This window comes from Camelus bactrianus, chromosome 1 (genome assembly GCF_048773025.1).
Source record: "Camelus bactrianus isolate YW-2024 breed Bactrian camel chromosome 1, ASM4877302v1, whole genome shotgun sequence".
Lineage (NCBI taxonomy): Eukaryota > Metazoa > Chordata > Mammalia > Artiodactyla > Camelidae > Camelus > Camelus bactrianus.
The window spans coordinates 58,135,073-58,159,156 of record NC_133539.1 but is presented as its reverse complement, the minus strand read 5'-3'; the positions used below and the strand labels follow the sequence as shown (position 1 = coordinate 58,159,156).

Below are 24,084 nucleotides of genomic sequence, written 5' to 3'. Positions count from 1 at the left end.
ATGACATTGCATTACTTTCATAATCAGTAAAAGAAAAAAGCCTGCAGTTGTTAAAAATACAGTGTTAAGAGAAAGACAATCGCAAGGACCCAAACACTTCAGATTTTAATTTCTTATTTGTAGGCTAGGGGAGTAGTGTTTTTGGAGCAATAGGCTGGAATTCTATTTCTTTGCCTGGTAGTGACACCCCCAAATCATCATTTTCTTCCTCCGTTTGAAAAAGCAACAGGGAATTTTGTTGGTGGTGGTGGGGCGGGGAACAAGTAACATCTTGGCTAAAAGGCTGATACAATAATGACAGAGGAACTGAGAGAATATAGACACAAGGTCTCAAGCTTGAAGACCTCCAGTGACCAGGCAGGCAACCTACAGGTGTAAAGGTGGACTGGTTCAACGCTGGAGAACTAGAGAGCCATTCAGCCACAGCAAACTGTTCAGGTAGAGATCCATGTCCAGTGTGCCAGACTTTTGAATTTTTAGGTTACAGTGGACATCTGGAGTTTTATGTGACATGTTTGGTTCTTAAGTGTCAGCAACTGATTCAGTGTTTTAAAAAAAAAAAAACAAATAAAGCACACCTAGAGGCTACATTCAGACCACGGGCTGCTGTTTTGTGACATCTGTTACATCTGTCCACCCCTAAATATCTCAGTAAGATTTATTGATTTTTTGTGGAACTATAACCAAAGCTCAATTGTCTTTAAAAGTCTTAAAAGAAGTAGTGTCACAGTAATGTATGGAGAATCAATACTATTTCCAATGGCAATACAGGTGTCTGAATAGACAAATCCTTTTACAGAATACTTGCAGAATACTCTGAGTCTTTAGGAAAGAAAACAAAGGCTGAGGCTGCATAGAAATAGTGAGATCTGAAGGTTCAGATTTGTGTCACAGGACTCACTTCCCTGTTTACTCAGCCATTTATTCAAAAACTCTCAGCACTTCACATCTCTGATTTAGTTCATTGTATGAGTATAAATCTTAGCTCCCAAAGGAGTTATGATTTATGGGAGGGAGAGTATTTCTACATGCCCGTTCTGTGATCCACATCACCTTGTACAATGCAAGTCAAAGGGAGGTTGTTCAAAAAGCATTTATTGACTAGAAATGACTTTGGTTATACAGGCCAACTAAATGGACCACATATTTTTCCTGGGTGGTTTAGTTGTCTGATTAGAATTTAGATTTGTTTACTTCCAAAGTATTCAAAGGTAGTGTCTAGATCCAGAAAAAAATTAAGTATGATCTAAAAATTCAGTTGGTCCAATGATCTATGGACATCTCTTGGGTTGCTGGCCTTAATATGTTTAATTCTTGCACTATCATAGGACTTCTCAAACATTTAATTTCATCTACTGTTCTGACTCTAAGGACTTGGGAGAATGGCCTCTTATTATGGTTCTCCCATAATGCCGAGTCCAGTTACTCATCCACAGCTGATGTTCAGCAAATGTGAGCTGGTTGATGAACTCTCTATGACCGAAGATGGTTCTGGTATTTCTGGTCCCAACTGTCCTAGTCCTGGGGGGATGTGCTGAGTTCATTCTAACATACCCTTCAATTGCATCTCATCCTGCCATTCTCCTGTTTACAGGACTACAACTGTACTTTTATATTATGTATTAAAATTTCTAAGTTCATATGAAAGAAAACTCTATAGATTAAAAGAGGGTTAAGAGATACGTTGACTCCATTGCAATATTTGGGTCTTATCTGGATTCTGATTCAAACAAACAAGCTATAAAAAAACAAAAGAAAATATTTATGAAACTGTTGAGAATGTGACCATCGACTTGATCGTTAATGACATAAAGGAATAATTGTTAATTTCTTTCAGGTGTGAAATAGTATTGTAGTTAGGTTACTTTTAAAAAGGAATCCTAATGTCTAAAACAAATACTGAACTGTTTAAGGGTAAAATGTATATATGGGATCTGCTTCAAAATAATATGGGAGAAAGGGAAATAAATGGAGGTAGAGATGAAGCATCGTTGTGAAGATGAATGGTGAAGACAAGGGATTTCATTATCCTATTTTGTCTACTTTTTTATATGTTTGAAATGTTTCTTAATAAGAAGTCAAATTTTTTTCTATATCCATAAATTTGCTTGAAATTTTCCATGCTACAACTAGTCCACACTACTCTTTTACTTTCCTGTATGAAAATACATGAAAGAATACAACTTTTTAGACTAAGAATACACACGTTTGTTAGGGCTCCGATGCCAAAAAATGAGTAAGCATAAGACCGTACCTGAATATTTCCATGATCACTTGGGTGCAACAGAAAGCAAACCTCTTGTAAAGATTTCAGTTGATTCTTGCTACTGAATTTCAACACTTCTGTAGTGATTAATTCAGCAAAAACATTTTTAGGAAACCCCAAATTTCCTGTTCCTATTGCTGGAAATGCAATTGATCTTAAGGAAAAACGCTCAGTGATTTCCAAACATTCTCTGATTATGTTTTCCATGATCTGAAAAGCACAAGGCACATTCTTATACATTTTGCCTAGAAATGGCAATTTGAAAAAAAAAAAAGAACAAGAAGTTAGCAACTTTGTGATCTCTGTCTACTCCTTTTTGCTTTCAACAAAAGGCAGGTTAAGGACAGTCAGAAGGGGAAAGAAAAATAAAGGATTAGATGAGGAAAAGGGAGTAAGAATGTGTGAGACCCTCCAAAAAGATTCAAACTTGCTCAGCAATGAAGGACTGAAGCAAAGCAACTACTGCTCTGATCTTTCATTCTCTTCCATTCTTCGTGGCCTCACCTTGCCTTCCTCACTAAAGAGTGTTATCTTCAGTAACTCTTCCCCGAGCCCCAATAATGGTTGAGCACTATAATAAATTTCTATTATTAACTAGTCCTGAGGAGAAGTCAGCTAGAGCTGAGAGAAATGGCCAGGATGATGGAACCTGCCAAGAATGTAATGCTATTCCAGAACAGAAACAGACAGGGGCCAATCTACATTATACTGAAATCTACATTATACATTATACATTATACGGAAAGGAGAGTCCAAAGGGCTACCCAGTTTCCTAGAGAATTCAAATCCAGTTCCCACCTTGTGTGAAGATGTGTTGTCACTTCTCCACTCCGGAGCCACCACATGAAGCACACGGCGGCAAGGCAGATTGCAGCCAGTGGTCTGGAGGACCGTGCCCGTGCCAGCAGACACCCCTTGTCCAGCAGTGTTCAATTCCTCCTGAAGCTTTGGCCCAGCTTTTTCTAAGAGGGCCTTGGAAAGGGGCCCTCTGTTGAGCTCAAGATTCGAGGGAATGGAGTTGACAACGACATCGGTCTTGAAGACAAAACCAACAGTTTGTTTCAAAGTCTAAGAAAAACATCCAACAAGGATTTCTATATTTGAGCCACTGGGCTTGGCACAATGAAGGACAACTAAGATGATTAACTTTTCAGAGATTGAAATACCACCTTGAGACTAAGCGTTATTAGATACCTGTTTAAATAACCCTCCAGAACAAAAGAGAGTCGTCAAAAAGCAATGCATAAATGGCATGGGAACACTGAAGGCTCATGAAGACGCCATGAGGGATGTGGGGTCTGAGAGGTGGGAACAGTTGCAGCAGGCAGAGAGAGACAGGGAGGTCGTTCAGGAGGGGCAACCACATGAACGGAAGCGTGGTCGATTGTGAGCAGCAAGCAAATTAGTTTGACCTGGATAGAGAGCTTCTGCAGCAAAATGGTGCCAGTCAGGCCAGAAATGGTACACTGAGGGTGGACTGCAGAGGGTCTCGGGTGCCCAGCCGCCGGGCCTGCCTGACAGCAGTGAAGAGCCAGGGAAGCTTTTTCAGCAGGACAGTTAAGGTGAGCAGATTAATCAGGCTTGACTAAGACACCAAGAGGAGACTGGAGAGGGAACGTGACCAAGTGACCTTCAAAGCTGCCCCGCGTGGGTCACAGAAGAGTGATGTGAAGCAGGTGCTGTAGCATCAGAAGCCACAAATCTATGGGAGTGAAAGGCATGGAAGGAATGTCTTACTGTTAGTGTTCAAGGTGGACAGGGATCAGAACTCATTCCAATTACTGACCCTTGGTCAAAAGAGTTTTTTTCTTTATTTGTTTAGTTTTTAAAATGAGACACAAAGTTACTTTTACTATTTTGAAATAGTGCAATGAACATCCCAATCCTGGCTCTGTCATTTGTTAGCTGTGGGACTTGGGCAAATCACTTAACCCCTCTAAATCTCATTCCTTCACCTGTGACATGAGAATAATAACACTCCTGGAATCTGCCCCACAGCATTGAATCAGAAAATGCATCCCAAGCACTTAGCATAGTGCCTGGCGCAGAGCAAACAGGCAGTGTTCACTATCATTCTTGTAGTCGGGATTTAAGCTTACTGTAAGTAGAAATCTAATTTTTTATAGTCTCTTTCCATATTTTAAACTAAAACAAAAATTATTTTAAACAAACTAACAACTTGAACAACAACAAAAAATGAGATGATCCACAGGATGAGAGAAAATATTTGCAAATTATCTATCTGGTAAGGGATCTATATCCAGAATATATATAGAAATCTTAGAATTCAGTTTCAGAAAAGAGAACCCTATTAAAAAGTGGGCAAAGGATGTGAACAGACTTTTCTCCAAAGAAGATATGCAAACGGCCTTCCCTAGGAATCCCTGCCCTAGGACTGCCCACAGGTCCCCAGCTGAGGACGGCACACTTGGCACAGCAGGGGGCTCCCAGGGCTGTTCTGACTAGTCAGAGTCTGTGTTGAAAAGGTTGCTAAATACCTTTTTAAAAAAACATGTCACCCCCCCCACGTTGGCAGACCTATAAGAATTGTCCCTACATAATACCCAGACCTTTGTCGGGTCCACTTTCTACCTCTCCCCACATTTTCTTACTGGCATTGGGTGATGATGGTGCCTCAGACTCAGTGCCCCCTGGTTCAATGCCACTGACAAAATTCCTGTCCTCTGTCCCCATCTCATGCTCTAATTTTTCTGTATCTGCAGTAAATTTGACAAGTAATTAACCTGAGATTTGCCAACATATGACAGGTGTCAAGGCACTGAAAGAGTGTAGAGCCTTGACCATGTAAGGTATAATTGTGAATTTTCACATTTCCTGGAAATTAGTGATCTGAATATGCTATCAGCTCCCACAGATCATTGGCCAATCTCGACTAGTGAATGCCTGGGGGAAGTAGCCCAGTTTTCTAAGGAAACCTGTTTCGAGGCAGGGATGGAGGGTGTGAGATTCTCCCCTGGATATTAATCGCCCTTTGGCAACAGGCTCCCTGGAGGCCCAGCCCCCGGGGTGGGTGTTCTGTACATGGGGCACTCACTGTGGCACTCTGCACATCTCCTTTCACCAGAAGGATCCTCAGGCCTTCTGGGGACAACAGGCTGGGTGTGTTTCCATGATCTCTGCTCAAGCTGGGCTGGACTGCTGCTGGCAAAGTGGGCAGGGAAGCAGCATCAGACAGGGTGCTTTTAAATATAGTTTTTGCACTTTCAGCAAAGGCCTCAACGGTCTTCTCAGCTACATCCACAAGGTAAATCTCTTTCAAGCTGCATCCAGCCCAGGTATACTGGAAACATTCCTTGATCGCCAAAATAATGGTCTCCACACACTGAGGCAAGGGAAAGCCAAAGGCCCTGGAACTGATGGCAGGGAAGGCTATCGACTGGTACTTGTGTTTTACAGCCAAATGGAGACTTTCTCTCACAGCTCCCTTCAACTGCCACATACAGTTCAGGGCCTCCTCTGTCTTCCACTGGGGCCCGACTGCGTGGATCACGTGGTGGTATGGGAGCTTTCCTGCTTTTGAGATGACGGCCCAGCCAGGTGAGATCTTGCCCTTTGTTTTCTTCACTATCTGGTCACAGTCCTCTTGGAGCTCAGGGCCAGCGGCTTTTGAAAGAGCAGCAGCCAGGCCACCTGTGAGCTGGAGGTCTGCACTGGCCGCATTCACCACCACCTCAACGGGAAACTGCGTCAGGTCGCCCTGCTGCACGATCAGCGAGACCCCAGGGGCCAGGTCTGTCCGAAACAAGCACCGCTGCCCACCAGTGCTGCCTCCCTCCTTTTCTTCATCCTTCTGGAGTTCAATAAGACAACCAAATAACCTTCTGACCTCACTTTTGTAATACCGTGCTTTGTCCTGGAAGAACTGACCGGCTCCTGGCTTGTCAATATGGACGCTTTTAACGCAGACCGAATCCCAGGCTTGTTTGACAAGGTCCATTCCCTCCAGAACTTCGGCCTTTGAGCCAGTTAGCAAAATGCCCTTCTGCTTGTCCTCAAGATTGAAACTTACCTGAACATTTACCTTCTTGATCTTTTGCCGGAATAGCTTTTCTGTCCTTAAATAATCAATAACTAAGGAAGGCTTTACTTCAATCAGTTTCTCTATTTTCATGTGTTTTTCCACAAAGGCAGAAACCAAGTCATGGATTTCATTTACTTCTTTCACACAGCCTGCGATGACGACCTGGGCTGTGGTTCCTGAAGTTACCTCATCAATGATGACAGTCTCTGAGGAGGAATTGTATTTCTTATGCAGATTGGAAGTGAGCCCTCTCCATTTCTTGCCATTAAGAACTTCCCTGTCCTCAACTTTGATGAGCTTGTAATCTAAGGTACTGATCATTTGCTTTTCGGCTTCTAACAGGACTTCAGTAGAAGAGCCGGTTAAGAGAACAGTTGTGCCCTCTAGCTCATAAATTGCAAGAATATTCTGTGTTATAAAAAGAGACTTAGAGAATTCCACACAGTCTACCTGTTGCAGAAACTGGAAAACCTCAGGGGGAAGCTGAATCTTTTTCTGACCCATGGTGTATACCTTTTCCTGAATTTCACACTTCACTTTATACACATCTTCAGGGAGTCCTTTGAAGCACATGTGTTGAGAAGCTTCATCATAATAAAACTCCATCTCTGGGCACTCGGTGCGGAGATGCTCCTGTACACCACTGTGCAGCAGAAGCGAATACTTTCCTGGAGGAATGGCCAGTTTTTGCTTCAGACTTTGCTCTTCTCTTTTAATTTTTTGAGTGGTACTTTCTATTAAGTCCTTGATGTGTGGCTCAGTGTTTTGTACATCCTCTGACTTCCCCACTAAGGTTACCATCCCTGTGAGTGCATCAAACTCAATCAAAATCCTATCATCTTCTAAATCGTTTTTTATGGCATCCCACACCACTGGCTCCACTTTAAACGGGGTCACTTTATATTTAGACTTGATGCCAGAGAAAACTGTGGAAACATCTTTCCGCCAGGTCTTAACTCTTAGTCTCCCTTGACTGGCTAAGGTGGCCGTAGGTCTGATGGTCACTTCACCACTGAGTTGGCACCATGTTAGCTCACAGTGACAATGTTTCACTTCATCATTTATCTCCTTAGTCAGGTAATTCTTTTTCTCAAAGAACTTCCATAAGGAAGGATCCAGTGATTCTTTGAATGGTGCTGGAAGCTTGATCAGAGGCTTCTCCTTTCCATACAAAGCTGTGCCCAAAGAGGCATAATACGGGAACACAGAGAGTGGCATATTGTTGAGGTCAAGTTTCCTGGTCAGGATGGTGTCTACCACTTAAAGGAAAGAAATAAAAAAAAAAAGTAATCCCAGTGTAATATGTTTCAGATGCAAAAAAAACAAGCAAACAGACTTTCCTATTCTAAGGGAAAAAAATCCCCATGTTTGTAGAACTCTGATGTTACCACATGCTGTTAAAAAGTGGCACTACTCCCAGAGCACTTAAAAGTAAACTGATGTGTATTACCAGTGCACAGGTATCCCTTGTTTCATGGAATGATTACTTTCCAGCCAAGAACACTCTAGGTTGAAATTTTGTTACAGAAATTCTATTTTCTGTGTGTCTGATAACACTGATACACCACCACCAGGTTAAGAAAGAGAGTGGAGTTTGGTCACAGTGTGGGGAAATGTTTGCCACAGTGTGAAGAATATTTCTGTGCTCAGAGCAAAGCTCATCGAGGAGTCACACTATCTGCTTCTTGTGCAGCCGCACGGTTTTAGATTTCATAGATGACCTAGATGCCATTAACACTCCTAAGGGGAGGCGCATAATAGGAATTACCATAGCTTACCGTGTGTCAGACAATATTCCAAGTGGTTTACATATATTTAACCCTCACAACAACCCTTTGAGGTAGAGACACTATTATTAGCATTCCTATTTATAAATGATAAAGCTGAATCTAGTAAAACTTAGGTAACTTGAATAGGGTCATGCAGACTATAAATATCTGAGCTAAGATTCAAGTCAGTGTCTGTCTGACTCCAAAGCCCTTGTCCCTCTACCATGGGTTCCAAACCAAGATGATCCTCACAGTCATCAAACAGCCCAGCCCCAGATTCAGTACGTTCTGCACCTCCCTCATCCCTGCTCTAATCCCCTTCCTGCCACTTTCACTGGGACAGTCGCACGTGCCCGTGTGGGTGTGGGTGTGGGTGTAGGGGTACTCCTCTCCCCAAAGCCCCTTTTCACTTTGTGTTAGTTATAAGACAGATACAAGAGGTCTAAGCAGGAAGGGAATCAGAACGAACCTCAGTAACAACTCAGATTAAAATACCACCTTGTGAAAAGTTGTTAAAAATAACTTCACCTTGTATGTGATTGGTTCCTAGGCCTGGAGCCAGACCTAATGAAAAGAACGTGGCCTTCATAGGCCCAGACACATGGTTCCAAGGTCCCACCATGGCCTGGAACAGGCTCTGGGCCTGGGCAGCACCACTGAGTATCCACCATGTGCCAAGCACTCTGCAGGTGCAATTTCATTTGATCCTCACAACAAGATTCCTCTGCAGTAAGTAGTAATGTGAGCCCCCTTTTACAGGTGAAAAATAGAGGTTTGGGGGGTGCAAGGAACCTCCACAAGATCACAAAGCTAGTAAGCACCAAACCCAGGAATGTGAACTCAGGTCTGTCTGACCCAAGAACCATCACAGATGTCACCTTAATGTGTCTTACATTCTCCATCCTGTTTCCTCCTCTGTTTTTAAAAAAAAAAAAAAAAAAAAAAAAGTATATAACCATGCAGGTTATTATGAGTATTTGGTGAGATACTGTGGCAGAAAACACAGCAAGAGATCTCATACATAACAGGCATTCAATAAGAGTTCCCTTCCTTGAGACTGTGAATCAGATTTTGTGAAGCTGGACCGAATAATTTCAGAGTAAAGTGCCTAATTTATTCCTCTCAAATAATCTATATAAAATACAATATTGCTAAATAAATTCTGGTTTTAATCCAGCGTTATTTACATTTTCCTCATTACTGGTAACTCATTGTAAGTGATGAAATATCCTACAAGAAAAATTAATGTTATAGATGAACAGGAGATTGGGGAAAAGTGCAGAAGTTAGGAGCACAGATTGTGGGGCCAGACTTCCCAGATTCAAATCCTGGCTCTGTCCCTTACTAGTTGTGTAACCTTGGTCAAGTTATCTGACCTTCCGTGCCTCAGTTTCTTCATTTATAAAATAGGGATGACAATAATAGCAATGTCCCTAAAGCACTGTCTGTGAATGCACTTGGTAGCACCCTTCAGAGCTATGCCAGTGTAAGCCATAATTATAAGGCATAGCCAGAGGGAGAAAGGGAAAGTCAGGGTATCTCAGACCACGGAGAACAGGGAGTGAACGTAGAGGAGGAGGCGTGGTCAACACAGTCCGATGGTGCAAAGAGGTTAGGGCAAAGGGCAATGTGAGCCTGCCTGATGTTCACAGGTGCTGTTCTAGCCTAAAACACACCTGAATTTAAAATTTCCTACTATTATTCGTACACATGTAACATAGACATTCTGAGGACATACCCAACTGCCCCATGCCCTTGACATGTTTGAAAGCCCCAAAGTTGTCAGCTCCCACCATAAGCTGGGAGGTTAACTTCTAGAGTGGATAGCTTTACATAACTCTCTCCTCAGGCCCAAGGCTAGGTTAAGAGATTTAAAGAACACACAACAGATGCTCCTTTTTGTCTCTTTGCCCAAGGAACAGTAGGTTTTTCATTCCATATTAATCCAAACCATACCTTCTCTGCCATTTCCCCAGCTCATCAAAACTGAAGGAGGTTCTTCCAAGTACCCCCAAGAAAAAATTTATCTCAGGTGGTTGGCATACCACAGGATCCTGCCTCATGCACCCTCAGTCACAATGTTCTTTCTTTCCCTAAGAAGTCTGACTCCCTAATTCCTACTCCTCAGTCTTGACTTCTGAACATCAGTGGAATTTCCAAGCTGACCTCGCACATGCCTCAGAGAACTGGCAATCTATGTCTACGAAATCCTCAGAAGTGTTTCCCTAAGGTTCAATTGGATGTGGTTTTCACAGGGTGATGCCAAAGAACAAGCCAGCAGTCATCCACTGATCATGTGAAACTGCCCCTGTTAATTTCTGAATGATGACACCGACACTGAAAGGGGAAGTCAGTGATACTTCATGGGAATTGTATGTGTTTCTGAGTATTTCTTTACCTAACCTTGTTGAAATTAACTTGAAAATCTCTACCGAGTGTATAGCTAAAACACAGGCCACCTCTGTTTAAATACAATATCTCAAATACTCTAAGAATTAAATATTTTTCAGTCCATAAGTAGAGACTCATGAGAGAATCTCCTTATAGCTTTCAAAAACTTGATGTTGCTTCTCTAAAGTTTGAATCACTGGATTCATTAAGCATCATATACCAGGTAAACAGGATTACTAGCTGGATTTCCAATAAAATATATGAATAAAAAATAAAATACATCAGAATTCAACTGAGAACTGTTAAGATCTGCTAAAATGGCTTAGATTATGCCAGTTAAGGTTGACAAAATCAGGCTAATAGATATTACCTTTTCTGTCAAAAAATTCAATCAGAGATGAACTCTCTTCAGGAAAACATTCAATGTGGGCAACTCTTCCCCCTCCATTATGGGGATTTTCAAATAAACATTTCAAATCATCGTCATCAACACCAGGCGGCAGGTTTTCCACCCTGATTGTTTTTGTCACTTCCAGGAGTCTTGCAGAAAGCTGAAATTTTTTCACTGAATGGTATGTGGCACAGTCATCAACAAATTTCACGGCATCTACAAACAATAATCAATTAATCAATCAGAAAATTATGATTATATCTTTATGTTATAGAGAAGAAACTGTCTATTAATTGAGATAAAGGGGGAGGCTAAGCACGTGATTTTTAAATGGAAGATTTTAATTCCCACATGAGATCCTACATGCCTAAAGCTTCCAGTCTCCGAACGGCAATGCACACAGGAATGTCTTACCTAGATCACTGACACTGAGCTGAGTCCCTGCCCTGACCCAGCCCTCTCCACTACCTGCCTGGCACCACCACCTGAGTGCTCTCTCTGCAGTACAAATCTCCTCGTTTCACTTGCTCCCCACTGTCTGCAGGTATGGGTCACACTCCTTAGCCAGATTTACAATGACCTTGGCTATTTGACTCCCAACTGGTTTCTAAACATCACCTCTGGTTATTCCCTACCATTCACTTTATTTCCCATATTGCCACAAAACTAGTCATTATTTTGAAAACTCTATTCTCCTTTGCCTTTGTATATACAATTTCCTGTGCCGAAAATGCCCTTCTCCAGTCTTTTTTTTTTTTTTTTTTTTTTTTTTTTTTTTTTATCCTGGTCCTGTCCTTCCTTCAGGACTCAGCCCAATTATCTCTTTCAAATTAATAAATATTGGTAGTGGGCCCATGATATACCAGGCACTGTACTAGGATCTGGGGATAGAGAGATGAATATAACCGTTCCTTGAAATCTCACCATCCAAGAGGCAGGAAGTCTTGAAAGCAAACAAATATTCTACTTGGGGATCAAATGACTTGGGAAGACTAATACTGGGAAATCAGATAAGGATTCCCAGAGTAAGTAGTCATTGCTCTGAGTTTTGAAGGATGAAGAGAGTTTGCCAGACAGATCAGAGAAGGAAACATTTCAGGCAGAGGGACCAGCAGCGGCATGAAACAACAAGGCACATCTGAGATCTAACAGCCTGAGACTGCTGGAGTATGAACTTCAAGAAAACCAAGCCACCATGTTTGGGTCCCCTTTCCTCCCATTCTGCACAGCCTTCTGTTCACAGCTGATGGAAGCAGCTTCTCCTCTTGCATCTTCATTATTCACTTACATATGGGTTTCCTCCCTACCCCATAGGAGTTCCTTGAGACCTGGAACCAAGAATTATTCATCTCTGTATGTATCGCACCTAGACAAGTGTCTGGCACATAGTAGGTATTCAAGATCAAGATTTTTGATCAATAAACTAAAGCAAGTCAACTTAGTTTTCCCTTTATAAGAAATAATCACAAATTTGAGATAAGAATAGCTCCCATTATTGAGTCCTTACCACGTGTCAGGTACAATGTTAAAGGCTTTTCAAACATCATCTCATTTGATCTTCATGGAAACTGTTATCAGTAGGTATTATTGTCCCCATTTTATAGATGAGGAAAGTAAAGCATACAGAAGGTAGTAACTTGGCTAACCTCAGATAGTTAGTTAAACGGTGGGGTTAGAATTCTGACTGCATGACCTGTGCTCCTAATCAGCCACTCCACTGCCATGGCCATGGGCTAGTGAGGGCTCGGAATTGGAAAATTTCCTTGTCTTCCGGAGATAACTCTTCCATCATCTCAGAAACTGTCCACAGACTCCTCACACAGACTTAAAGAGCACCCATTTTCTGCACCACATGCACTTACTCACCCCTGCACAGGTGACTGCCGTGGAAGTACTAAGGAAATATATGGTCAAGGGGATAAGAGAAGAGACTGTATAGAGGTGGGCCACCTCGGTTCAAATCCAGTGCTTCCATTTATTAGCATCTCTGTGTCTCTGTCTCCTCAACCATAAGGTGAGGAATAATAATAATAATAATAAACTCAAAAGATTGTTGAGAGGGACAAATAAATCAATACATGGAATAAGCTTAGTGTAGTACCTGACTTATGGTAACACTATGTGAGTGTTTGCTGTCATTATTGCTACCCTCCAGTAAGCCCAGTTTAGTAACACAGATCAATATTTACTCCCCACAGTGGGATAACATATGGGAAAACACTGACTCCTCCACTGGGAATCACTTTAATAACCTGAGACTTTAGATTTCTATCTGGGTGCATTATCTGTGTGTTTCTGTCTCTCTCTTTCACACGCGCGCGCACACACACACACATGCACACACACATAACACATACAGTAAAGCCTGATTTACTAAACATACCAGAATTTGGTTTCAAAACAAATTTGCTTCTCTTTCAAAATAAGAAAGCGCCTGTATTAACTTGGAGGCCTCTCTTACTAGCAACTAGAAAGAGTCAAGCTTTCACCCTAAGCTGGGTGTCCCAAATCCCAAAGGGTAGCACAAAGAAGGCTGGCAAATGGAGCATCAGTCGATCTTACCAAAGTATTTTGGAAAGGTAACTACAGCAACATTAAAGTCCCTTATTAATTCCACTTGAAAGTCATCACTGGACAGGCCGCTTATGTTCTCAACTAACAGGATTAATATCATATCAGTGATATTTGCCATGACATTTTCAAATGCAACCAAAGAGGAAATGTTTTCATGTTCTTTGGGAGCATTCTCCACTTCTTCTGATCTTCCGTTGAGAGAGAGATCTGCGTCTAGTTCTTCTGATACATCTGATTTTAGGGAGACAAAAAGGGTACAAGATGTTACATTCATCTACCATGTTCTTAGCAAAGTAAATCACCATGAAATAATTCCACTGCCATCTTCCCTTCCTGATCTCTTGGCTAACTCAAATAAAAACAGATCATAGAAGACTTTTTGCTTAATTTAATTAAAAGTTAAAATAGCTTTTAAATCTTACTGTGATGCTGACGATGATTATGTTAAATTTTATTATACTCTTTACTGCCTCATTTCCCTGAGGAACCTGCCTTATTTTTAATAGCACTTGACATATATTTCTATCACAGCACCATATTACAGTTATTGAACCAAGCTTCTCAAAAGCAAGGGACATATTTATTCATCTTTGTATTGCTCTATTGCTGGCACATGGTATACAGCTGAGGCTCAATAAAGTTGAGAGACTTACTGCTTAGGCCACTGGAGGAAAACAAGATATCCTAAAATGCCCAAACATGGGCATCAGCTAACACATTTTGCTCTGAAAGCAGTAAGTTTCCATCACTGAAGAGGAAAAAGGACACTTTGCAGTGAATGACTAGGGTATACACATGGAAGATAAAATGGCCCAGAGAATTATGCGTTTACCTCAAACTCGCTCAGCAGTAACCACCCCAGTCAGCTTGTTCGTCTCCATTGTTGACTGTAAGTGAGTTACATACACTTGTGATGAAGCTTGAACAACACGGGGTTAGGAGCGCCAACCCCCTGCACAGTCAAGTATCTGTGTATAACTTTTCACTCCTCACAAACTTAACTACTAATAGCCTACTGATGACCGGAAGCCTTATCTATAACATGAGCTGCTGACTAACACATATTCTGTATATTGTATGTATTATACGTACATCTACATATATTTTATGCATTCATGACATATCTAACTTTTTCTTAATTTGTTTGATATTTCTAGGCTGTGCAGTTCATCCATGAGTTTTTTCCAATGGTCACAAATTTTCAAAAAATTTTCAAATATATTTATTGAAAAAAAATCCATGTATAAGTGGACCTGTGCAGTTCATACCCGTGCTGTTCAAGAGTCAACTGTATACAGACGGTCAGTGTCACTCTGTGCTTGTCCAGTGAAGCATGATGGATATGTTGTGATCTTTAGACATCCTGTGAACAACTATTCAATTGGAGCCGTTATTGTGTTCAAGGCACTGGATGTGTGGGGAGGGGTGCACACAAAAAACATTAGATAAGGAACTTACAGATTTTCTGGTGGAGCTATACAAGGAAAATGAGAAAGGGAACTGACATCTGTAAATGTTTATTATGGCGGAATAACTGTTATGTGCTCATCAAATCCATTTTGCTTTCCTCCTAGACAACATTTCCCAGACTTCCTACTGTTCAGTTCCTACAGTAGAGTTCCTGTGGCTAATGGAATATGGGTGGAAGTAGTGAATTCCACTTCCAGGCCTGGCCAATCAAATCCCCTTTATGTGACTCTCCATTCTCTCTTGCAGTGACCTTGGAGGCAACATATCAAAGACAAAGGTGTCACAAAGATGGAAAGAGCCTGGATCCTGAACAACTGTGTGAAGCAGTCCCCCCACCACCCTGGCTGCCGACTGTACTGAACTGTGATTTGGGGGGTTGTTACAGCAGTGAGATCACACTGACAAATACTCCTTTTAAGTGATTGATGTGACACCACACACACTCCTGCCAAGTAAAAACAGCCTAAGGTTTCGATAAGAACACAAAGTAGCATTCATTGAGATGGGTATGACAAAACAGAATGCCCACCGAGCTTGGAGGGGAGCTACATGAGTTGAACCCCCGACCCAGCCACTCTTTAGCCATGTGACCTCAGCACGTCTCTTAAGTATAGAATGAGAGTACTGGACTAAGTGAATGGAAAGAGCCTTACCAGCAATACAGTTGTTTTTTTTTTTAAACCAGCAATATAGTTTTATAACCCCACGACTATTAGAAGCTTCATCACAAGAGAGGCTTGGTTAACTGCCAAATAAAGAGTATCAACAATCAAGCCAGGAATCCAAAGAAGGGAGAAAAGGGGTTGGGTTGGCTTGGAAGGCTTCAGACAAGAGGAGGAACCTGAGTAGATCTTGAAGGCTATCTAGAATTTAGGTAGAGAAAAGTAGGGTAGAGGGTGTTAGGAGCAACAGACGTAGAGACAGAGTGCCGGGGCTTCACCAAAACTATTTAGGAAATGGCAACTTGACAGATGAAGTTCAAGGAGCACTTATGTGCAGGGGTGTAAGAAATGAGGCAGAAAAGTCAACTTCATCCAGAATGTGGTCTGGACTTTATCTTGTAGTTGGTGTTAAGGTGGGCGAGTCATGGAAGGTTTCTGTGAAAAGAATGACAGGATGTTGAGCGATTGTGCAAAGGACTGGTCAGATTTAAGGAGGAGATACACAGAGACCAAGCAGAGTGTACCTGCCATGCTGGATCTGAGATGTAATAAGGGGACTGGTGTGAGGGAGGGATAGATCAGGAAAATTTTAAAAGATTTTTGTGAAGTCTCTTTGACGAACATATGTGAAGGTTTAAAGAAGAGAGATGACTGAAATCTCTAGTAGATGATGGGCAGACGAGTTGTGTACTTCCAGAGAAATAAGGAAGCCAGAAGAGGACACTGGTTTGCTGAGGAGGATGACACAGGTGGCTTCAGACATGTTGGCTCTAACACATTTTCCAGTAAGAAGGTCAGACACAAGGCATGGAATTTAGAAGACAGAGCAGGCTGGAAATACAGACTTGGAAATGCCAGAATGTGTTGGCCACCAGTGACCAGTACTTCTCCACTCTTGCCCTTCTCTTTTCTCCAGGTTCTTTCAATTGCTTGTTTCTACCTTTCAAGCACAGCCTAACTCAGCTTAGCTTAGAACAGGACATTGGCTAAGTGCTCACGTGCCCTGAGGTTGCTGTGTGCCTTGATTGACCTTCCTCTGCTCTGTCCACTACTTGTCAATCTTCACTTGAAGCTCTGGGTTTCAGGCATGCCTCGTGCATCCATGATGCAGCATCCTCTGCTCCCTTCATCCTTGAGATAAGGAACCTGTTAGGGAACTACCCTCCAGCCCTCACTGTGCTCAGTTCTGAAAACTATCTGCATTCCAATTCATTTCACGAGTCCTAGTCTTAGGACCACTGTCATGATTCAGTGTGAAGCAACCATTCAACAAAGGACCTCCTCTTCCATCTCTTAAAGAGAGCAGCTTAAGTATCTTGTTGAAAACTACCCAACTTCCTAGCTGTTTATCACCATTAGAGTTGGGCTCAGGATAAAACAGGTAAGTAAATGGGTCTAAAATGTCCAGGACAATGAGAAGTCCATTGGTGGGGTGGGGTTAGATGGCTCTTCCTGAGAATACACTTGGGAATTCTAAGCAAATCTGAAACAGTGCTAACAAATCACTTAAGACAGAATGAAATCTACAAAACTGTAAGAAACACAAACGATTAAATTCCAGATGTGAGAAATGGCACAGACTATAAACATACTACAAATATAAAACCACTTCCTGGCCCCAAATTGAGCCTGAGGGTACAGCACTAGGGCGTCTTCCAAGAAATAGATAAGGGCTTAGGGGGTCACAGTGAACACTGGGAGTTGGCTGAGCCAGTTCCACATCTGAAGAACAGAAAGCAGAACTTCCTCAAAAGATACAAAAAAATCTTATCTCACAAGAAATCATGAGTTTCTTAAGAGAACCATGCATGGATTCTACAGTTTAAAGTGCATCCATGTTAGGTAAAAACAACCTCAGTCATTTTGACAAGTAAAGGCAGCTCTCATCCCAGAGCCATTCTCAAAAAGAGAAAGCTGCAAAAATCTAAACACGTTCTTTAGACAATTTCAATTTTAGAGGACAATATTTAGACTTTTTTTTTTAATTTCTTTCCCCTAAGATTTGGATATATGTATCACTTTCTCTCTCTTGCTTGGCCATTCAGCACAGTTCATCATTTCCTCACCTTTATAACAGCATGCTTAGCCAGGAAAACTAGTGGCTTCTTTGGTAAGTACCAGGTATCACAACAGGCCAGCACCCAGATACTAGTCAAGCGGCAGCGTCCACAACAGCTACAGCAGATGGGACAAGGAGAGCTGCTGCTGGTCTGGAGGGCTGCACCCACTTCCTGCACCCAGCGTTCACAAAGCAGCGCTAACTGACTTAGCCGCACACAGCACCCACTGTCACGTCACTTCTTTGCTTCTCAATGGCTGGCGGGGCACAGGTGGACTCTTAAAGTCAGTTCATCCACCTCCCAGGTACCTCTTTACCCTCCCCTCGATTGCAAGGTGTCTCCCCACAGAGAGAGCTGTTCCCGTCCTTCTGATCTGAGCCCTTAGAGCTCAAGGGGCAACCTTTGCACAGCTGGCTGAGAGGATGTAGGTGATGCAGCCCAAAGCATCTCTCAGCTGAGCAATCCTGTCTTGTGAAGTCAAGAAGAGAGGGGTGACCTCTGCAACGCAAAGCCTTTAAGAAAAGCAAAATTGCCTAGTGAATGAGAAGTTACCTGATTCTTTGACATGTTCTTTGGTCTTGGATTCCTGAAACCCAAACAATAAAGGAACATTAATAAATTACTAATAATTTCTTTACATTAAGAAAGTCTCCCTGGGACCAGCCTGGAGATGGAAAGTCTACAGAAATGATAACAGCTCAGGTAGTGATGCTGTTGAATGCATGTCACATGCGGTGGCGTCCATTTACTCCGCACACAAATCACGGGTAAAAACAAGCCACAAATAAGAGAAACCCCAAAGGAACACCAGGTGTTTGGGGTAAGACCTAAATCAGAGAAACAGCCCAGCTCCTGTTCTTTTCCCTGTGTAACAATTATTATTTACTATTAACAAGCACTGTGCCACATGCCTTATGGAGGACATCTCATTTAATCCTCACAATGATCCAACAATCCACAGAGGTAAATACCATGACTCTCCGATTTTACAATTGAGGAAAAACTTAGTACATGCAATATAGATCAATCGCTGTCCCCTCAAAACCGACTGAAAATAAAACAAATACAGCGAGTTCCAGGTTATTAAGCACCCAGGACAAATCGACCCAAGATTTTACATCTCAAACCACCATGATGGTAACCCCCAAATCCTGAATTTTCCAAAAGGGTCTAAATCAAACAAGAAGTGCTTCCTTTTCCATTATTCCGAACCCACCCTACCCCACTCTCACTCCCTCCACATCTGTAATTAGTTGCTTTTCTCACTCCAGTTTGAGTTATAGTTCTCGTTCCACTGTATCTTCCCCACCGTGATTCCCACCCAACACACCTTGGGAGAGCACCCCACTTCCCTTTTAATCACTCCTTTACTTACCTTTGTTGGACTTTTCCCCTCACAGCCATCATCTGGGGCTGTGGGCAACCAGACAGTTAACTTGAATGTTCCTTTTCCTGGCCATACTAACTCATGATTCTCTCTCTCCAGAACTTGCTGCCGAACTGAAATTTTAAAAAAGCCACTGTCAAGCAATCTTTTATTCACAAAATAATTCTATAATTTCCATGGGCTTCATCATCGTCAATCAACAGCTTGGTCAGTTTCTCAAGAGAGGCTGTGTGTGGTGAAAAGAGGGAAAGAATAGCAAGCAGATATGGATTAGAATTCTATCTTTAAACTTATATTTTTTAACCCTGAGCATATTCCTTAATATGCCTTACTTACAAAGTCTCAGTCTTCTTGTTTATTAATAAGGAATTCATGAAGACTTGTCTTGAATGGGTGTTACGTGGATTAAATTGAAGAAACATGGGGGGTGGGAAGGGACAGACTGGGATTTCAAAATGTAGAATAGATAAACAAGAGTGTACTGTGTAGCACAGGGAAATATATACAGGATCTTGTGGTGGCTCACAGCGAAAGAGAATGTGACAAGGAATGTATGTATGTTTATGTATAACTGAAAAATTGTGCTCTACACTGGAATTTGACACAACATTGTAAAATGACTATAACTCAATAAAAAAGTTTAAAAAATAATAAAATAAATAAATAAATTGAAGAAACATTATAAAGAACTTAGTACAGTACTTGATGCTCCGTAGGCATTCAGAAACATAGCAATATTTATTCCACAGTGAAGGGAAATCAATAAAGCATCCTTCATGGAAAGTCAGTGATGCTAGGATGTGACATGATGGAAGCCATGTTTTAAGAAGGTGACTGGGTGACCATAAGCAGAATGGCGAGGAGCTTCATTTAAAAGGTATTTCAATCAATTCTTTAATCTCTGATGATACGAGCGTCACATCTGATAATAAAAGGAGTAGGAAAGGAGGGATGGGATATATTTTTACACACAAAATTAGCACATCAGGCTGCTGGGCTGTAGCGAAAAAAAAAAAAAGAACAGGGGACATGAATCCAAAGACGTGGATTCAAATTCCAACTCTGCTACGAATTCGCTGAGTCACGGAGAAAATAACTTAATTTCTCTTGTGTCTCAGTTTCCTCATGTGAAGCAGTATCTGTGAATGAATTTTGTAACACCCACAAGAGCTATGTAAACTTAAGTTATAATCATAAGGAGAAGCAGCCAGAGAGAGAAAAGGAAAATCGGTGTATCTGAGGCCATGGAGAACAGGGAGTGAGTAAATTTAGAGGAGGAGGCGTGGTCAACATAGTCACGTGGTACAAAGAGGTCAGGGTGAAGGAGAACTTTTGAGAGTGCCCTGTGTTCACAGGTGCGGCTCTGCCGTGGATGTTGGGGTACCATGTTGTGCTCTGACATGGTTGCCTGATCAGGCCAATGGTAAAGGTAGAATCTTTCATCAAGAGGAGCTTGAATAGCTTTCCCACCTCAACCATCCATGAAGATGATGCCTTAACTGGATGCCATCTCAGAAATGGGCCTGAGAAACAATATGAGAAGGATTGCCAAACTCTAATTTCACTCTTTATGAGCAGGGCAGATGTTTTTGTATGGACTCCAGATGGGCTGCCCTAAGCTAGAGTGAGGACTGAGGACTGGACAAGACCCCTGAGCCCAGAAAGCAAGCTAAGTTTGGTAAGCCAAGCTCTCTAGAGTCATGGACCTCTGTGCTGCATTCCTTTTGTTCTTCTTTGGCAGAGTCCTGTCCAGGCATCTAAATGTACCAGCCTGTTCTGAGAATGCGTGTGATACGTATGGGCAGACCATTTCAAAAGAGCAGACAGTAAGTGATCTGCAACAAGGTGAAGGTGAATCTGAGAGGAAAAAACGCTGAACCGCTGACCTCTGACCACCCTTACCCACGTGGACAGGCTTCCTTCTGCACCAATCTCAGACCGTCCACATTTCATTTTATTTAAGGAGAAGATGGGTTCCCTTACCCCCAAGAAACTGACAATAATCAGGAGCCAAATTATGACAAGAAAAGAGGATAAATATACACATCTGAAACAGGGTTTAAAACCTTACATGTCAGTTTATACTTGATTTTTCAGAAGTTCAGCAAACTATATAAAGGTATACAGCTTCCAAATACTTTGTTTGCTATATGCTAAATTCTACAGAGAAGTGCTTTGAAGCTCATTCTTAGTCTGTGAATGATAAGTATCAAGTTGTGTTACACTATGAGACTGCACTTGTGGGGCCATTTCCTGCTGTGGAGGGCTGAGGGTGTCCCTGGGGAGAACTCATGCTCAGGGCGGCACTGGGGCAGGTCATTTGTTGTTAGCAAGCTCCTGACCACTTGCTGCTGAGAAAGCTGTTTCTCTGGTAGGAAACTGAAACTGAGTAGGGACTTTCCACCCCCTAAGACCTTTTTTTCATACAAGAATTTGAGTTGAAATAAGCTTTGAGTGTCTATGCTGGGGGTACCGCAAGAGGGGTGTCAACAGCCTAGGGGTGGAGGAAGGGAGGAAGTGGACTGAGAGATGTGAAGGAAGAAACCTGGCACCTAGACTGAAATCTTTTCTGCTTTGACTAGAACAGAATGATGTTATCATCATACAATTATATTTCTGCTATTTGTATTTTTATGAGGTTTGCAGTCTATATAAGTATTTCCCTCTTTGTTCACTCAGGGTCATCAACAAACAATAGGGATTCTCAAACTCAGCACATCAGGGTCACCTGGGGTGCTGGTTAACCGAGAAGGTTCCCACTCACCCACACTCAGGACACCTGAGTCTCTAGGACAGACCTGGGAATGTGCTTGTTTACTGGTTGTGATTCAGATGCAAGTCCAGTCTGAGGACTATTTTTGAGGTTAATGGGATTCTAAAGAAGAAAGAAGTGTCCCTAAGGGCCAGGCCCATGGTGATGCTGACAATTGGAATCAAAGTGGTAAAACCCTTTGAGGAAGAGTGAAACGGCAGGGGCCGGGGGGCACTTCCATTGCCAAGATTCCCTTCTGAACATTCCCTGGTGAAATTAATCCTTGGAAAACATTTTGTACTTTGTTTTCATAAGGGATCTGAGTCCAGCCCGTCTCCTGTCCCCTGCCCACCTCGCTCCCTTCACACGTATCTGTGCACCCCTCTCTTCTTTGGGTTTCATTCTTCCCTTTTGGCATCCCTGCCCCAGAGCATTCGAGTTGCTCTCATGGCCTTGTAAGACTCCTTGGCTCTCCTCTGGCCCAAATGCTTCTCCAAATTCAGCAACAGGAAAGTGGAGACATCCTAGCTTTTGAGATTCCAATGGAAAAAGTGCGTACTCAGGGAGCAGCAGGTCACATGCCTCCCCGTGCAGACCTGGTAGGTGTCTAGAGCAAGTAGCTAACTGGTGGGTCCTTGTCCTCCCACTTCCTTAATGGCAACAGCAGGAGGGGCGAACTCAGCTGCTCAGGTGCCTGTGGGGAGGGAACTTCTACCCAAGTTCAAAGGTCTTGATTAACTCAGAATGTCACCTCCTCCCAGCCTAAAGATCACCCTGAAACCAACTGAAGAGGTTCCAGCGGACAAAGATACTTTGTGTTGGTCAACAGTATCTGCCTTTCCCCACCAGTAAGCCTCTATATTTACACCCAGACAATGAGATTCTAGACAGCACATCTGCCCTTCTCCGACCCCAGAACCACTGGGAATCTCCATGAACACTGTGGAGAAATCCCTGTGACTCATCATATTGCTTTACCCCTCTTTCCCCATCTAAATGATAAGAGAAAGCACAGGGGCTCTCCCTCTCCTTCTCCCTCAAATGGAGCGGCCACCATTCCCATGGAATCAGTTACCAAATCCAGAACAGAGCATGAACATGTATCTTCCATCCTCACAGACTCTGCTTGTTCAAGGCCTCACTTCTCCTGACTTGAATATTGTACGACCCTCTTCAAAGGTCTGAGATCGGCAGTCTCTCCCAACAAAAATCAACATACTTATTTTCAACCAAATGTATCTCCTTAAAGCGCATTTGTAAATGACTCCTGCCTACCTGTGAGGAAAAGTTCATACTTCTTAGCATGTCATACAAGGCCCTCTCTCATCTCAACCCAACTTTCTATTAGCCTTAATGTCCTCCCCACTTTTTTTTTAAAGAGATTTAATAAGAGATTTTTAAAAAAATATAAGCACTTTCTTTGTCATCTGATACAATTTCCCTGACCCTACGTGTTCTTTTTAGTCCCAGCCCTCAGACCTTGCTTGTGTACAGGGATAAGGAGAGAGATCACTCCTCAAACCAAACCTGCCCCAGGGTGCCCCAAACGTCCCTGGAAGCGCGTTTGCTGTCTTGCCCCCCAGCACTCGTTTGTACAGTGAGCTCCTGTCTGAAGAGTTCTCCTCAATATCTCGCTTATGGCTTTCCCCGGGAAAATCTCTCTTCCCTTCAAAGTGTGCTCCCATAAACCTTTGGAGTTCCAGAACTGCTGCTTTAATAGGAAGAAGACAAAAATTGAAACGGCATTGCAACTCCGATGTAGCCTTGTAAAATGAGGTGGGCGCACCAGCTCTCAGGCGGCTCCCTTCTGTCCTACGGTGCTAAAAGTTTATTTAACCCACGGGCGCGGTCTGCCTCCGGGAGCGCCTGGAAGCGCAGCTCAGGGGGAACCGCAGCGCCCTCAAGGCACCTTGTCCATTCCGCGCCCCTCATGCCCTCCCCTTCAGCTGCTTCTGGGTCCGGCCCGGTTCTCCCGCCGCGTGCCCCAGCCCCAAGTTTCCCCTGGAAGGAGAGCCCCGCTGTCCCCTCTCACCCGCACCCCTAGTCCCCCTCACCGTCGTTGGAGTCGAAGAGCACGAGGAAGCGGGTCGGGCTCCCCGGCTCCTGGCGGACCTCACACTCCCCGCCTCCGGATCTCCTTGGGCTCTGGAAGTACATCTGCAACTTGGTGCTCAAGTTCTTCGGGGGGTTGGGGCCCCAGGACCCTTCAACCAGCAGCGGGAAGGAGCAGGACGCAGCCATCCTCACCTCAGCTAGTCCAGCTGAGACTGCTGGTCCCACCCCAAACTCCCAGAGGTTAAGTCTCTTTCGCTTTCGTTTC

The 24,084-nt window shown here is 42.9% G+C and overlaps 1 protein-coding gene across 3 annotated transcripts in view; it reads right to left on the bottom strand.

Annotated features, from left to right (window-relative positions):
* The window catches only part of PARP14 (poly(ADP-ribose) polymerase family member 14), a 43,247-nt gene extending 19,178 nt beyond the window's left edge, over nt 1-24,069 (bottom strand). Inside the window, exons 1-8 of one of the 3 annotated variants that reach the window (XM_074364693.1) lie at nt 23,819-24,069; nt 19,001-19,125; nt 18,178-18,211; nt 13,422-13,664; nt 10,839-11,075; nt 5,322-7,567; nt 3,065-3,301; nt 2,255-2,476 (exon numbers count right to left, since the gene is read on the bottom strand). In XM_074364693.1, coding sequence (XP_074220794.1) covers nt 2,255-2,476; nt 3,065-3,301; nt 5,322-7,567; nt 10,839-11,075; nt 13,422-13,664; nt 18,178-18,211; nt 19,001-19,125; nt 23,819-24,005 — 3,531 coding nt within the window. In that variant the 5' untranslated portion in view covers nt 24,006-24,069. The remainder of the gene's footprint in view (nt 1-2,254; nt 2,477-3,064; nt 3,302-5,321; nt 7,568-10,838; nt 11,076-13,421; nt 13,665-18,177; nt 18,212-19,000; nt 19,126-23,818) is intronic. The other 2 variants (XM_074364683.1, XM_010970904.3) reach the window with 2 other exon arrangements.
* Between the last annotated feature and the right edge of the window lie 15 nt (nt 24,070-24,084).